The 15,849-nt window shown below is 38.7% G+C and overlaps 1 protein-coding gene across 1 annotated transcript; it reads left to right on the plus strand.

Annotated features, from left to right (window-relative positions):
- The first annotated feature begins 688 nt into the window (after window positions 1-688).
- LOC104893893 (proteasome subunit alpha type-4) lies at window positions 689-11,376 on the plus strand. Its single transcript, XM_057395141.1, has 3 exons — window positions 689-710; window positions 742-799; window positions 10,450-11,376. The coding sequence occupies exon 3, from the start codon at window positions 10,456-10,458 to the stop codon at window positions 11,206-11,208; it is 753 nt and encodes a 250-aa protein (XP_057251124.1). The 5' UTR covers window positions 689-710; window positions 742-799; window positions 10,450-10,455; the 3' UTR covers window positions 11,209-11,376.
- Window positions 11,377-15,849: the final 4,473 nt, after the last annotated feature.

A 15,849-nucleotide genomic window follows, 5' to 3' on the forward strand; every position in this document is an offset into this window, starting at 1 on the left:
GCTAACCTAGTTTTTCTTGCCTTCATAAAAAAAAATATAATCAACTGATAGTAATATGGATAATAAAATAATAGACAATAATACAAATGTTTATTGATCATTGACTATTTGGACCTTATTGTAACTTATTTGACCTGATTAGACCTAATTGGAACTTATTGCACCTGATTGGAACTTATTGAACCTTATTATACCTAATTGGAACTTACTGTACCCGATTGTAACTTATTGGACCTTATTAGACGTGATTTGAAATTATTTCCCTAATCAAATCTAGTTGGAACTTATCTGAACTTATTACACCTAAAACTTAATTTATTAAGGTAAAGGGAACGCACTTTAACTTCTACCATTATATATTAGTAGCATTTGAGTTACAAAAATGTCGTTTTACACACATGATTATTTGATTTTGGGGATGAATCGAAAATTTAAGAAGCTTTCACTATTAATTTGCCTAATTTCTCGTCGGGAGAAACAAAACATTATTTATATATCATGAATTAAATTCAGTCATTTTATACACCAATAATTCTTTATACACATTTGTCATTTGTTATTCAACATTAGTAATATTTTCGGAAAACTAAATTAATTTTTTTAATTATTTCTTTTTTTTTTAAAAAAAGAATTTATTTACAAAAAAAAATGCTGTGATATGAACTATCCCTCCAAGGCTCCAAGTCCAAAGTGGCTCTTATATTACTGCGAAGCACACTTTACTGTAATTTTTTTTTAAAAAAGCACACTTTACTGTCATCTCTCTGTCCTCTCGGCTGATCTCTCTGCATTTCTCAAGGTTAGTATTTTGATTTTCATTTCAAAATTATTTCAATCATAATATTTTCTGTAATCTCTATTGTTTGTTTTTGAGCGTGCGTCGATTAATTTGCTCAGTTGTCTCTTTTGATTATATAATTTCATGATTCAATTGATCATTACGGGATTAATGAATTATATCCAAGACTACATTGGGATTAATAGCTCAGTTATCGTGAGTAGGTTCTGTGGGTCGGTTTTTTTTTTTTTTTTTTTTTTTTTTTTTTTAAAATTTTTCGGGCAGTAAAACATTATCTAAGTTAGGGTTTTGATGTATTATCTCCTAAAATGCAGATAGATTTGATCGAGACATTGTGTTCTGTATTGTTGTATGAGTTTCATAATAATTTGTATACTCGCGTTTGGTGGGATGCAATTGCGGGTTTTGTGCCCAAACATGTTTCTTAAAAGATGAATAAAAGTAGGAGCTAAGGGATGAATGGAAGTAATTAAGGGCCTGATTGATGATCTCTCAACAATTGAAAATATAGCAAGGAGTGAAATATGTTGGCGGGTGCAGAGAGAGGGGAGTGTCAGCAGTTGTAGAAGCTAAGAATAAGGTGTAGGGTGGGTTTCTATCAGGGTTTGAATGATAAGGGAGGAGTAAGGGATATATGCAGGTTGGTGAAGACAATGTATTGTGGAATTACATATCTTTAAGAAATTGAATGAGACAACTGTGATCCTGACTCGCTGGTTAAGCAAGCGGCTTTTCCCCCTCCGCCTAAGAGTCGAGATTGTCACACAGTCATATCAAATAGATGGATGATGAAGAAAGACAAGCTTTAAGGATGAAGGTGGAAGGGTCCTTGTGGATGAGAGTATAGTCAAGGAGAGATGAGAAAGGTTTTCCTAGGTGCTTCTTAAGGGGGCTAAGGATAACAACAACAATTTTATGTCCACTTGTTTTCTAAGAAGAGGTTCAGGTTTTTAAGTGATGAGAAGGGGGACAATAGTGGGTTTTGAGAAGATACCCATAGAACAAAGGAATGCTTATGAAAAAAGGAATAACTTGGTTAAGAAATTTTTGAATGTCGTGGGCGCTTAGCTCTATAATCCCTTTATATATCAACAAACGAGGGATTCAACTATGTTATTATGTTAGGGGGATTTAGTTACTTAGCTGTGTTATGAAACTATGAGAGAGTGTGTTAAGAGGAGATTAAGGAGGGATACAACTATGTTATCATGTTAGGGGATTTAGTTACTTAGTTGTGCTAGAAATTACGGGAGAGGGCGTTAAGAGGAGATTGAGGAGGCATACAACTATTGAAGACGCAATATGTTATCATGTACGGAAGAACGACAAGTGGAGGCTATGCCTCTTATATGTTTAATGGAGTAGTATAGATATAGGAAAAGCAGACCATTTACTTTTTATTGATATAGAAAAGGCCTATATTTAAATACCATAGAAATCGTTAAAAAGGTGTCTTCAGGCTAAGGCAACTTCAATTGCATATAACTGAGCAATTGAATACATTTACGAGGCAGTTAAAGTTAAAGTGAGAGCAGGAGCGGAGTCACAATTTGGTTTGATATTGTTTTAGGGCATCTAAGTACATTTCTATTCATCATAGTTCAAACCGAGCTTACAAAAATAATGTGTTAGGGTGTATTGTGGTTCATGCTATTTGCTTGTAACATTGGTTTCATTAATATGATGCAATAAGACATCAATGACGACAATATTAAAGTTGGTTGTAATTTGTGTTAAAGGATTTGTGATAGTATAGAATTGAGGTGTGAGGAAGGGAGGAATATTTTGGACTTGGGGTTAGAATTTGAACAAATATTAGTCCAATATTAGAGTGTCCTGAGACTCACTGAAAACCACCTGTGTACCAGTGACATACAAGAGAAGAAACAAGGCAAAAAGAAGTGATTCTGAGGTGGAGAATGACTGAATGAGCACTTAGTGCTAGAAAAATGACCACCTTCTAAAAAGGGCAAGCTTGTCATTTACTAAATATTTCTGTTGTCGGGTATGTGTGTGCATTGTAATAAAAGGGGGACTATACGAGGGGGAATTAATTCATAAAAGTATTGAGAGATAGGAAGCTTGGGAGAGCACTCATCCTCTCGAATGATGAGCATTTTATGAAGTTGATGACCATCAATTGAATGCAATACTATCTACCCACTTTTTCAGCCATGGTAGGACCTGAAAACAACTTCTAGAGGCTTGATAGTTGAACAACAGTTTATAGCGTTCCAGTTGGAACTTCCGAGAGAGATCGCGCGCTCGATGAGTAAGGTGGATGAACACCCTCCAGCTATCCCCTAAGCTCACGTCGGCGTTGGAAAAAACGAACTCTCACCTGAACGCAGAGATTAGGGCTAGAAGGATGAATAGATCGAACTAGGAAGAACCATGAAGTTTCAATTGTGAAGATTAGGGCTGATTTGGGGAATGTAGAAGCCCAAATCAGGAAACCCACAACGCCTCCACGAGGGGAGAGCTGGAGCAACCCTTGTTATAGGGGGAACTCACCGCGTCGCCTTGACGAGTGGGGTAATGTTCATCCCTATTCCTATTTTGGCAGTGGTGGTCGGAGCGAGGAGGACCTAGAGGAGATTCTAGGGCATGACCGCCGAGGGAATTTTGTTTTTGAAATTTAATAAACGGTGGCCAAGGATGGCGTTCAAGAAGTTGGATTTGCCCATGTTTGACGGGAAAATCCCGACGCATAGATCCTAGGCGCCGAGCGTTTCTTTAAGTTTTACTGCCTCATTGAGGAGGAAAAGTTGGAGGCGTCAGTGGCGGCCCTTGACGAGGACACCCTATTTTGTTTCAATGGGAAAACTAGAAACAACCCTTTTCGGGAGTTAAGAGGGATGCTCCTGCGATAATTACGGTCTACTTTCCCGGAACCCTCCATGAGCAGTGGGTGAATCACCGACAACGGGAGGGTGTGGCGGAGTATCGCCGAAATATCATTGAACTTCTGACTCCTTTAGAGGGGAGGTCCATGAGGAGATTGCAAAGGAATTGAGCCTCAGGTTAACCACCCCAAACATAAACCACCTACTCAACCTAATACTCATCCAACACCACAAAAATTCCCCATCCCATGGCCATGGCCATGTCTACCCACGGGTGAAGTAAGAAGGTTGAATGAACAGGAATTACAAAGCAGAATAGAGAAGGGTTTGTGCTTCAAGTGCGATGAGAAATGGGCTCCGGGCCACAAATGCTAAAGGAGAGACTTAAGTGTACCGTTGATTGAAGAGAAGGAGTTGGAGGATGAGTACTCAACCTTGGACACTAACCCCCATCTTAGCCCAAAAGAAAACCCAACCCAAACTAAAATCTCCCTTAATTCAGTTATGGGAATCAATATCCCCAAAACCCGTAAACTGATGGGCATGCTCAATGAAGCTCCGGTGGTGGTCATGGTGGATCCCGGAGCAACCCACTGTTTTATATCTACCAACCTGGTGGAGCGGCTTGGGATTCTGGACAGCCTAAAAAATGTCTGGAGTCTCCTTGGGGACGGGGGAGGCCGTACAAGGTGAGGGAGAATGTAAACAAGTTTTGCTCTAAGTTAAAGGGGCTCCTTGTTGTGGAAGATTTTCTTCCCCTGTAATAAGGGAACTCAGATTTAATGGGAATACAATGGCTTGAAAAATTGGGCACCATGACAACGAATTGGAAAACTCAGACCTTAAGGTTTCAAGTTGGGGGAGAAGTTGTCACCTTAGTGGGTGACCCGACCTTGGTGAAGAACGTGAATTTCTTTAAAGCCCATGCTCAAAACCATTTGAAAGGAGAAGGGAGGAGTCTTGATGGAGCTAAATTTGTTGGAAAGGGGGCCTGACGAATTGGAAAACTCAGACCTTAAGGTTTCGGGCTCACTAATTCCCTGACAACTTTCCAAGCTTTGATGAACAATGTTTTCCGGCCTTACTCGAGGAGGTTTGTACTCGTTTTTTATATGATATTCTTATATATAGCAAAACTCTTGAGTTGCACCTTCAACACTTGTATACTGTCCTTGATGTGTTGGCTACACACCACTTGTTTGCTAATCGGAAAAAAATGTGAATTCTGGAAACGCAAAGTTGCATACTTGGGTCATGTAATTGGGGAACAGTGTGGCAGTGGACCAATCAAAGGTGAAGTCTATGTTGGATAGGCCCACCCCCACCAACTTGCGGGAGCTATGGGGATTCCTTGGGCTTACAAGGTACTATCGCAAATTTGTTAAAGGGTATGCTGAGATTGCCCACCACTCACTACACAAGTCAAGAAAGATAATTTTGGCTGGTCTCTTGCTCTGCGACCGAATCTTTCACAGCCCTCAAACAAGCTTTGGCTGCTGCCCCGATGCTAGCCATGTCGAATTTCACTCACCCTTCATTCTGGATGCCTCTGTTTTCGGTGTAGGCCATCCTATTGCATATTGCAGGGCCCGCAGCCAGTCCATCTATGAAAAGGAGCTCATGGCGGTGGTGTTAGCGGTTCAAAAATGAAAACATTGTCTATTACGCCAGCATTTTGTGATTCACTCATACCAACAGAGCTAACGTCACCTTATGACTCAAAGGGAGGTGGGTAAGGTGGATGAGAAAGTTAATGGCATACTATTCTGAGATCAAGTATAAACCGGGCCCTTCTAACAAAGTGGCCGATGCTCTTTCCCGAAAATTCTCAAGTTCCGTGGGGTGTGGGGTGCTCATTTCCATCCACAATCCCCAATGGGCAGATTTACAACAACAAATTGCAGCATACCCGTTTATCAAGCAGCTTAAGCACAACATTGAAGAGGACCAGCAGGCTGCAGGGTCCAAAGGGCTTCACAGTGGCTCTGGGGTGTTACGTCACAAAGGGAGAATTGTGATCCCCAAATCTGCATTGGTGCAACAACTTCTCCATGAATATCATGACTCACCTACATGTGGGCATTTAGGGGATTTTAAGACTTAGCAACGTATAGCTAACGTATTGTAATTGCAGGAATGTGCAAAGCCATCACAAAACATGTTTAATTATGCCAAGTGTGTCAACGACAAAAGTCTACCTCTTTGAAACCAGTGGGTCTCCTTCAGCCACTCCCCACCCCAGCCAAGTGTAGGAAGAACTAAAGAAGTTTCGATGAATTTCGTGAAAGGTCTCCCTAGGTCTGCCGGGATTGATACAGTGCTTGTTGTGGTGGATAGGCTCACCAAGTACAACCAATTTTTGGCTCTTAAACATCCCCTTACAGCTGCAGGTGTGAGAGCCCTCTTTGTCGGAGAAATAGGGAAGCTCCATGGATTTCCCTCTACCATTGTTTCTGATGGAGACCGAGTCCTTCTTAGTGTGTTTTAGCGAGAAATCTTCGAGCTCTAAGGCACTCAACTCTAGAGGAGCACAACCTATCACCCCCAATCCTATGGCCAAACGGAGGTCATCAACAAGTGGAGTAGATGGGTATTTACGTTGCTTTATCAATGGGCAGCCGGAAACATGGGTTTCATGGCTGCCATGGGCGGAGTATTGCTATAATACATCCACTCACTCTTCAACCCTGTGCTCTATATTCAAGGCCCTGTATGGGAGGGACCCTCCTCCACTATTGTGGTTTGAGAAAGGCCTGCCGTGTCCACTTTGGAAGATCAATTGCTAGAGAGAGAGGCACTTGATGATCTTAAGTTCAATCTCTTGAAAGCACATAACAACAAGAAGTTGTATGAAGATGGTATGAGAAGGGATGTTCACTACAGCGTGGGTGACATGGTTTACTTGAAGTTGCTCCCCTATAGGCAGAAATATTTAGCCAAGAGGCCATTTGAAAAGCTCGCTGCACCCTTTTATGGTCCGTTCAAGATATTGGAGAAAGTGGGGACCGTGGCCTACAAAATGTAACTTCCTCCTACTGCAAAAATACACCCGGTTTTTCACATTTCACAACTGAAAAAATCCCTGGGCAATCATCCAGCTTCAACTCATTTTCCCTCTGACCTCTCTTCTGAATTGGCTTTGAATTCCAGCCCATATGGGAGCTGGTCACAAACTGAAGTGTTGATCCAATGGAAAAATTTACCTGACACGAAAGCCACATGGGAAGAATACTCAACCTTACGAGATTTCCATCTTTTCACCTTAAGGACAAGGTGAAAGTTTGGGTGGGGGGTAATGCTGTGATTCACCCTAAACAACCGTAACTTACAAGAGAAGAAACAAGGCAGAAAAAAGACGCTGAGCTGGAGAATATTCCTAGCAAACTGGAGAACGAGCAGATGAGTGATGGAAATATCTAACCACCTTCTAGAAAGGGCAGGCTTGTCTTTTACTGAATATTTCTGCGGTAGGTAGTGGGTGTGCATTGTAATAAAGGGGAACTGTACCAGGGGGAATTCATTCAGAAAAGTAGTGACAGATAGGAAACCTTAGGAGAGCACTCATCCTCTCGAATGATGAGCATCGTATGAAGTTGATGACCATCGATCGAATGTAATGCTATGATTGTTATCTACCCTCTTTAGCCTTATTTTACTGTTATTTACTAAGCTTGATCTGAGTTCATAGCATAGCGTTTATCTTTCGGGTTTATTATTCAAGGTAATGCAACATTTATGAGAACAATATATGTTGTGTTAATGCGTGCTGGCTAGGTGGAGAAGTAGAGTAGTTCACGGGGATTTCTTTATGAGAAATGAAGTTAACTGTTAAAAGATGAAAATTCTAATGTGTAGTCATTAGGCCAGTTGTTTTCTATGGAGTAATATAGTATTTGATAAATTGAGCTCAATGTGACAATAATATGGTGGTAGAAAAGCGAATGATTTATTGAATATAATATTACAAAAGAAGAGATGATTAAGAATGAGATGATAAGAAGTTTGGAGGGAATTACTTCCATAGAAGAAAGAAATGCTAAAAAGGAGACTAAGATGGTTTAGGTATGATGAGAGGACTCTTTAGTGAGTTGTGTGTGTCATAAGAAATCACACATGGAAACTTATGGAGGACATGGTTCTTGATAAGAGATAATTTTGTGATAGTATTGAAGCAATTGACCTCAATTGGTCAACGTTTGTGTGTTTGTGTGTATGTGGTGGGGTGGAGGGGGGTGTTGGTATGTTTATAATTATATTATTATTTTTGGGAACATACTCTGTAAATTTGCAATTACTTTAAGTTTCTAGCTTTGCTGTAAATTGCTTATGCATTCGAGCTTATGAGAAAGTTTCTTTATGGAATAAAGCATTATCAGAAATACTTATAGACTGTTTGGTTCAACATTTTTGGGCTTCAAGAAACAGTTGCAATTACCTACTCCCGTTCTTCTTATTTGGCTTAACCCCTCCTCAATCCATCAGTATTACATGGTGGTAATAGATTCCCCTAATTTGTTACCTTTCCTTTCAAGTAATAAAATCCATTTCTTTTTTGATGAAAATGCTTTTCATTTTCATTTCATTATATGGCTTGTACCAAACACTCAATAAAGACAACACTTCTTGCTACCATTCCCCTTCTTTATTTCATTCCACTTCCTTCCTATTCCATGACTTAACCAAACAAACACTTAGACTATCTTGAACATATATATTGAAATTTAGCCTCCCAAAGTCGGGTTTTGTTTTGGTACGATCAGTTAGTTCCCAAATTTTGAATGAGAAGTCATGCTTCATAAGGGAATAAGCTAAACATGGTTATGGGTTATTGTATTTCGCTTCGCCTAATGTTTATTATGTGTGTGAGTGAAGTTACCCATGTGAATATCTTGATCTCATTTACTTAGAAAGAACTTTTTTATTCCTATCATCATAGTTTGGTCACTATTATTGTTATTCGGTAATGTGTTTCATGTATTGATATTTAATACTATTAGTTTAGCCTTCTAGTTGAGCCCATATATTGTTCAACATATGCTTTGTTTCTCCCCATATTTTCATATATCTCAGGATAAGTTTAAATTAGTTATAGTTAGGGCTTATGCCAATATACAAGGAACGATACGAAGTGTGGTACTGAAAACGCTACCTTGGGTGAATCGGGAACGTTGGTTCATTTTTTTTACTGATTTTTTTCAATAAATTTAAAATATTAGAACTCTTAGTAATCTTATCAAAATATAAATAAAAGATGATAGTATAAATATTTATTAAAAGGTTCACCATACTACCATAGTACTACTGTGTTTAACTAAGAGACTTCTAGAAAATAATTTTGAGCAAGGGGTCACTTTTTTCACTAGTTCTTCAGAACTTCGACCCTCTTCCCCTTCCAAAAAAAACATAACCTCCATTAATTAACCTTCAACTTCCAAAGCCTGAATTGCGAAAAAAACCAAAAATTTAAATTAAACACGGAAAAATATTCTATATATTCAGAAAAATATTCTATATATTCAGAAAAATAAAAGCTCTAAGGTTTTATGATCTATTACTGGCGAACATTGCCTCAATTATTCTACTAAAATTGTCGAAGAAAACCCTAGTTTTGCGATTGGGACCAATTGGTTGGGTTTCTTGCACTAAAATCAGGGTCGTCGCCTTAGGCGATTTGATTCGCGAACGGAGGTGACCTGAGTCGGGTTTGTTCTGAGCGATTCAGATCGCAGATCGGGCAAGCGTCCCGCGTCCCTTGTATCACTGGCTTATACACTTTGTAGCACGAAAAGGGACGGAGTTTCAGAAACGGAAATGTATTCAAAACGAGGAAACCTCATCGTCCAACTATTTTTTTTGCTTCATTAGCAGGGAAACCATTTGGGTTCCCAAAAAGGAAGATGTTTTGGAAACAAAGAAACCTCAAGTCATAGAAGTTTCCATGCTTTAGCTTATATATTCAGATTAGTTCAAATAAGTTAAGTTCAGGGCCAATAAGGGTTCCTTGAGTTCATTTTACAACAATAAGTTCAGGATAGGTTATTTCAAGGCCAAGAACTTAAGACAAGTGAACACTAGGTGAAGAGAAAGCAAGCACCCTAATCTGCAGTTTGTGAATTGCAAACTATTGAAAAGTCTATATGGGCACACTCATTATATTTTGAAATAATTTGAGGTATTGCATCTGAACTATGTTGATGGTCAGGTTTACGTATTTTTGTTCTCTGTAAGCTGGCAATATCTTGTGTTTTCATTGTTTTTATGCCATATGAACATATTTGTGCGTCAAACTATAGAAGTACAGAACTTATTTTCATGTATAGTTGATATCTCACTTACCTGTTCTCAACATGCTGGAAGATGGGTTTGTATCATAGATATGTATTTCCCCTTTTTGGATTGACGGGAACATATATGCATGATATGTTCAGGTTGACTCGTATATATCCGCTTTCTTAGAATCTCGCTTGCAGGTTTGTGATTGCTCTATGTTACTTGCAAGCTGTGTTCACCCTAATCACCATCTAGTTACCCAGCAGCCTTGTTTCTATTTGAGGGATACTTGTATTCCAGCTTATCATTGTTCTCAAACCTTCAAATTTTGGTGGTTCTTTCTTATAAAATATTGATCTTGTTTTGTATAATAGCTCATGGTCATATTGTTATCCTTGTATGTGATATTACGTTGTTTGGTTAATGTCAGCTAGTCATATTGTTAAGCACCTGCATAATACACTTATTAAGAGCAATGAATACTTGATACATCTCTGATGATACACTCATGATGTTCTACTCTTCTCATGGCAGTGAACAATGTCTCGGAGGTATGATAGCCGTACGACGATTTTCTCTCCTGAAGGTCGTCTCTACCAGGTGGAGTATGCCATGGAGGCCATTGGGAATGCTGGAAGCGCCATTGGGATTTTGGCAAAAGATGGTGTTGTTTTAATTGGTGAGAAAAAAGTGACTTCCAAGCTTCTTCAGACCTCCACCTCAACCGAGAAGATGTACAAAGTTGACGATCATGTAGCTTGTGCTGTGGCTGGTATAATGTCTGATGCTAAAATCCTTATTAATACAGCTCGAGTCCAGGCTCAGCGTTACACTTTTGCTTACCAAGAGCCAATGCCTGTTGAGCAGCTGGTTCAATCTCTGTGTGATACCAAGCAGGGTTACACTCAGTTTGGTGGGCTTCGCCCCTTTGGTGTTTCATTTCTCTTTGCTGGGTGGGATAAAAACTACGGTTTCCAACTTTACATGAGTGATCCGAGTGGCAATTATGGTGGTTGGAAAGCTACTGCAATTGGAGCAAACAACCAAGCTGCACAGTCGATGCTGAAGCAGGACTACAAGGATGATATTAGCCGGGAAGATGCGGTTCAGCTTGTTTTGAAGGTCCTCAGCAAGACTATGGACAGCACAAGTCTTACTTCCGAGAAGCTTGAATTGGCTGAAGTTTACCTCACACCTTCTGGAAAAGTCAAGTACCAGGTACACTCTCCAGAATCCTTGAACAAGTTGTTGGCCAAGTCTGGACTAACTCAACCTACTGCAGAAACCTCTTGAGCTCTGCCATTTCATAGTGCAATTTATGTGATCCCATGTTATGCTGAAATTCTGTAATATACTCTATTATATTTGACTAGCATCTTTGCTTAAATATTTACATCGTCTTGAAGGGCGCATGCTCCACCCGGTAGTTTTTTTGGTTGCTATATGATGTTCAATTATTCATGCTGTGATTTAGCCATGTATTCTTTGTGTCAATCATTATGGCTGAACTAGGTTAAAATGGCTATCAATGTTTTCATGCATGCAAGTCTCATCGACTTCTGCTGAGTCTTGGCTATTGTTAGAAGCAGAAGGTTTTTGTTATAGCCTGAACCTTGGAGTAACTTGTCTCAAGCATATGATATTTTGCTTGTAGTTGTGGTAAATATGCTGCTTGATACTAGTCACATCTGATTTACCTATGAAGCACGGAAATCATTGGAACGTAATATTTTTATCTCCAAAACGTTTTTTTTTTGATATCGGAAGAATGTGCATTAATTAAAAACAAAAGTACACCCTAATGCTAAAAAACAACCAAATGAACATAAAGAAACTAAACTGAGCTGGACTTGCTCTTACAAAACTACTACAAAACCATAAATAACTTAAACTAAAATAAAACTGCCCGATCTGGTGGATGACGCTTCTTCGGGGGGATGACGATTTCCATAACCCTACCGAAAGGAGTGGGAGGAGAGGGCTGATTTTACGAGTGGGGCAATCAAGTACCAGCGAGATTATGAATTCGCAACAGGACTAATTTCAGGTTGAGTTTCCTGAAAGAGTCACATTCTTGTGTGACTTAATACCCTTTTGGAAGGGTATTTTAGGCTTCTTATTTGAGGAGAAGCTCAAATGAGTTGACGCGCTATAAACCCAATTGACAAATTGGGGAACCGCCTTCAAATATCGTTTTGTCAAGGCAATAATAGAAATCTAACCAAGTTTAGATCTCGAAAAACAATTCGATTATGAAAACCGGATAAACCAAACCCCAAACATGAAATCTCTTGTCGTGCAAACCCTTATTTGTGAATTTTTAGGGGAATTAAGATCAAGAAAAGGAAGTTTTCTGATCACTAACTCAAACCCATTCATTGTCGAATCCTACTCAGCGGAATATGGAGGTTCAACCACCTAGACATATGGATTTAACAAACACCACCACTATACTAATCAGCAACAACATACTAATCCAACTAAAACCTCAACAACGACAACAGTTAACTAAACATAAAGTGGATAAAGGGGAACGCATTTCCAAGATCCAAAGCAACGGGTGAAAAGCTTAATCACTGTGATAAACTGCCTACACAACACTAAGGGGGAGGGGGAGGGGAAGCCCGGTACCTTGACGATTTTCCTGATACTACACTAAGGGGGAGAGAGGGAGGCCCAAAACTGAGAACTAAGGGGAGGGGGAGGGGAGGCCCAAAACTAATAACTAAGGGGAGGGGGAGAGACACCTAACCACGAAACAGGGGAGAGGGGGAGCCTAAACTAAACTAACTCACGATGGTCGGTGGAGACGACGGAGGCAGGGCTGGAGCAAAGGCTGGTGGCTGGAGGGAGAAGCCGCGACCGGAAAGCGAGGCGACGAACGATAGAAAACCGACCAAAAAACTACCCAATAATACCAATGTAAAACTTGGCGACGAGGCTGAAGAGCGAAGGCTATGAAAATCCATGGAAAAACCGACAGAAAAGCAAAGAAAAGAACGATGCAACTCGCCGGAGACCCGCTGGAAACCTGCGCGGCGTCGGATCTCCGGCGAGTTCTAGGGTTAGGAGTATTCTTTTGTACAGAGAAGGCAGAGGATGAAAGTTTAGAGAGAGAAACGATTTTATGATAGATATGAGTGTATTTCCTAAACGTTTTGATGTTTGAACCTCCAGCCATTTCAGTGCTAAATGAATCTTGAAAATAGTTGGGACTCCAAAAGTCGGATTTAGGTCGGGTTCGGGTCCAAAATATCAAAACCCGGACTCGGACCTTAAAAAATTTACTTGGACCCAGATCCGGACTAGGATCCTTAAGGTTTGAAAAAGTTAGACCTAGACCCGGACCCGGATCCTTAAGGTATGAAAAAGTTGGACCCAGACCCTTAAATAATGGTCGGGTCTAATAGGGTTTGGGTAGGGTCCTGGACACATGTCTGTCCTTACATGGACCCCTAGAGCAAAGAGAAAAAAGGACAGAATGGTGAATACATTAGAATACCTGGACGCAAATCTCTCTCGAAACGATAGAAGATGGCTAAATACCAAAAAAATCATCATGATCGATCATATAGAAAATTTACACAATAAATTATCTGGGAGTAGTCGAATTGACCCCTTCGTAAAGATATCCCAAGATTTAATCTCAAATTAGTTATTAGGCACATGCTATATATGCCCCAAGTAAGAAAAATTTTATTTACTTCCTCCGGTTCTTTTTACTTGCAACACTTTCCTAAAAGGAAAATAATTATATACTTGCAACACTTTCTACTTTTGCTGTTCTTTCTCTCTATCTCTCCCCAATCACATGGGGTCCGCTTTCTTTTTTTTCTCCCTACCTCTCTCCTACCCAAATTTTGCATTGGAGTTGATGGAAAAAAAGTGTTGCAAGTAAAAAAAAAAACAGAGGAAGTATAATATTATACTTTAAGATGATAACACTAAATATCATTTGCTCTGGTGGTTAGGAGTTTAGTATATAAACTTGAAATCACGGGGTCAAACCCTACACTATGCAATTTCTAATTTTCTACTATTTCTTGTTTAGAAACGCCTTTTAAAATATTAGTATACTAGCCTTCTATGCACACGATGCGTGCGCCGATTGTTTGGGTTTTTCTTAATAAATTTCATCTAAATATAATTTTAGAAGTGTGATTTATAATTATTGTTGTACAAACTAATGTAAAGTGGTTAGAAACTCTAATGACCATTAAGATATAAGGTCTTATAGTCAATTTAAATTTGTATTTTATTTTAATTAAGTAACCATTTTTCTAATTGCGTCAAGTTACTTTTTCAATTCTTATTTAATTTAATTTATCATTAGAATTTTGGCCCCATATTTAAATTAGGAAAGTATATATTATAGAAGATTTGAATATCCAATTATATATTTAGGTAAGGACAAAAATGATTTTTTAAAGGGGGATACTATAGCTCCCCCCTCGACTTATATAATAGAGATACATCATCTTTATATCACTCTCAAATTAGAGCATGCAAATCATAAATGTTTAATGTTGGTAAATTTCAAACCTAACAAAAATAAGCCTCTAGCTAGTCCTACTAAAATGTACTTCCTCCATTTCCTAAAAATCTTCCTTGTTACTGTTCCTACAGATATCAAGGAAGATCCACTTGTGTGGGGTGTGGGGTGGGTAAAGTAGGAGAGAGAAAGGGGTTAAGATAAATAAATAAATAAAAAGGGGTTAAAGTAGGAGAGAGAAAGGGAGTAAAATTGAATTAATAATGTAATGGTGGACCATATGATAAGGACATGAGAGGGTAATAAGGGGAAAAAGATTTCCAAATAAGGAATAAAGTAAAAGAGGGAAGATCTTTTGGAAACGCACTTAAACGAAAAGAGGGAAAATCTTTAGGAAACAGAGGGAGTATTAGGGTAAGTTAAGATTTATCCCATGGAGAGATCTTGCTATGAAAAACTTCCAATTATGATAAAACTAAACAAGGATAAGAGTTTGTAGGATAATTAAACAACTTAGGTAAATTAGCTAATTATAGTATAATCAAATACATTTATAGGTAGGTATTCCGTATTCCCACTAACACTAACACTAACACTAACACTAACACTAACAAACACAGACCCTATCCCAATTTATAGGACAATAATGCTCAAAAGGTTTTGGTGTACCCTATAATTACCAATAATCTTCTCTGACACTATGACTTCACCTACCAATTACCATGCATTCATACCTACTATCGTTAACAGGGTTTTGTGCGACTTAATAGACAATAGGGATCAACAATAGTCCAACTATATTCATGACAATCAATTCTACATCATTTGATGGAGACGATTATGTCCTTATGAGAAATGGAGACAATTAAGCAAGTGAGTTGACCCGACATGACATGTTTATTAAATGGGTTAAGTTAGGGTTTAACATTTTAAATCAAATTTGACACGACAAACGTTTTGAGTTAATATCTTGTCATCGATATTATTAGTTAAGATTGAAATCATTTGAATATTATTCATAAATATATAAGATATTATAATTTGTTTGTTCGATTTGGTTTATTTAGGTAGGATATTAGTATATAAAATGTGGGATAAGAAATATATGACGCACATTTGTTTAGTTATGTATATATGGGCGCTTGATAAACAGGTCGGGTAACCCATTTAATAAACGAGTTGGGTTAGGGTTGAGTGTTATTGACCTGTTTAATAAAGAGGCCGGCTTAGGATTGAGGTGCTCAACTTGTTTACCAATGGACCTAACACGAATATGTCATGTCATGACACTTTTAGCAGCTCTAGATATGAGGGAAAATCATGCAATTAGATCCATGGCTAAGGTTATCATGTGCAAAAACTACAACTTATCTATTGTACGCCCAAGTAATAAGATAACATAGTACATTGATAGCTAATTTTTAATTCACTACTGATCCGGA

This window comes from Beta vulgaris, chromosome 5, assembly GCF_026745355.1.
Source record: "Beta vulgaris subsp. vulgaris cultivar EL10 chromosome 5, EL10.2, whole genome shotgun sequence".
Classification (NCBI taxonomy): Eukaryota; Viridiplantae; Streptophyta; class Magnoliopsida; order Caryophyllales; family Amaranthaceae; genus Beta; species Beta vulgaris.

Coding starts and splice junctions, on each gene's coding strand:
- LOC104893893 (XM_057395141.1), top strand. CDS start 10,456: ATGTCTCGGAGGTATGATAGCCGTACGACGATTTTCTCTCCTGAAGGT.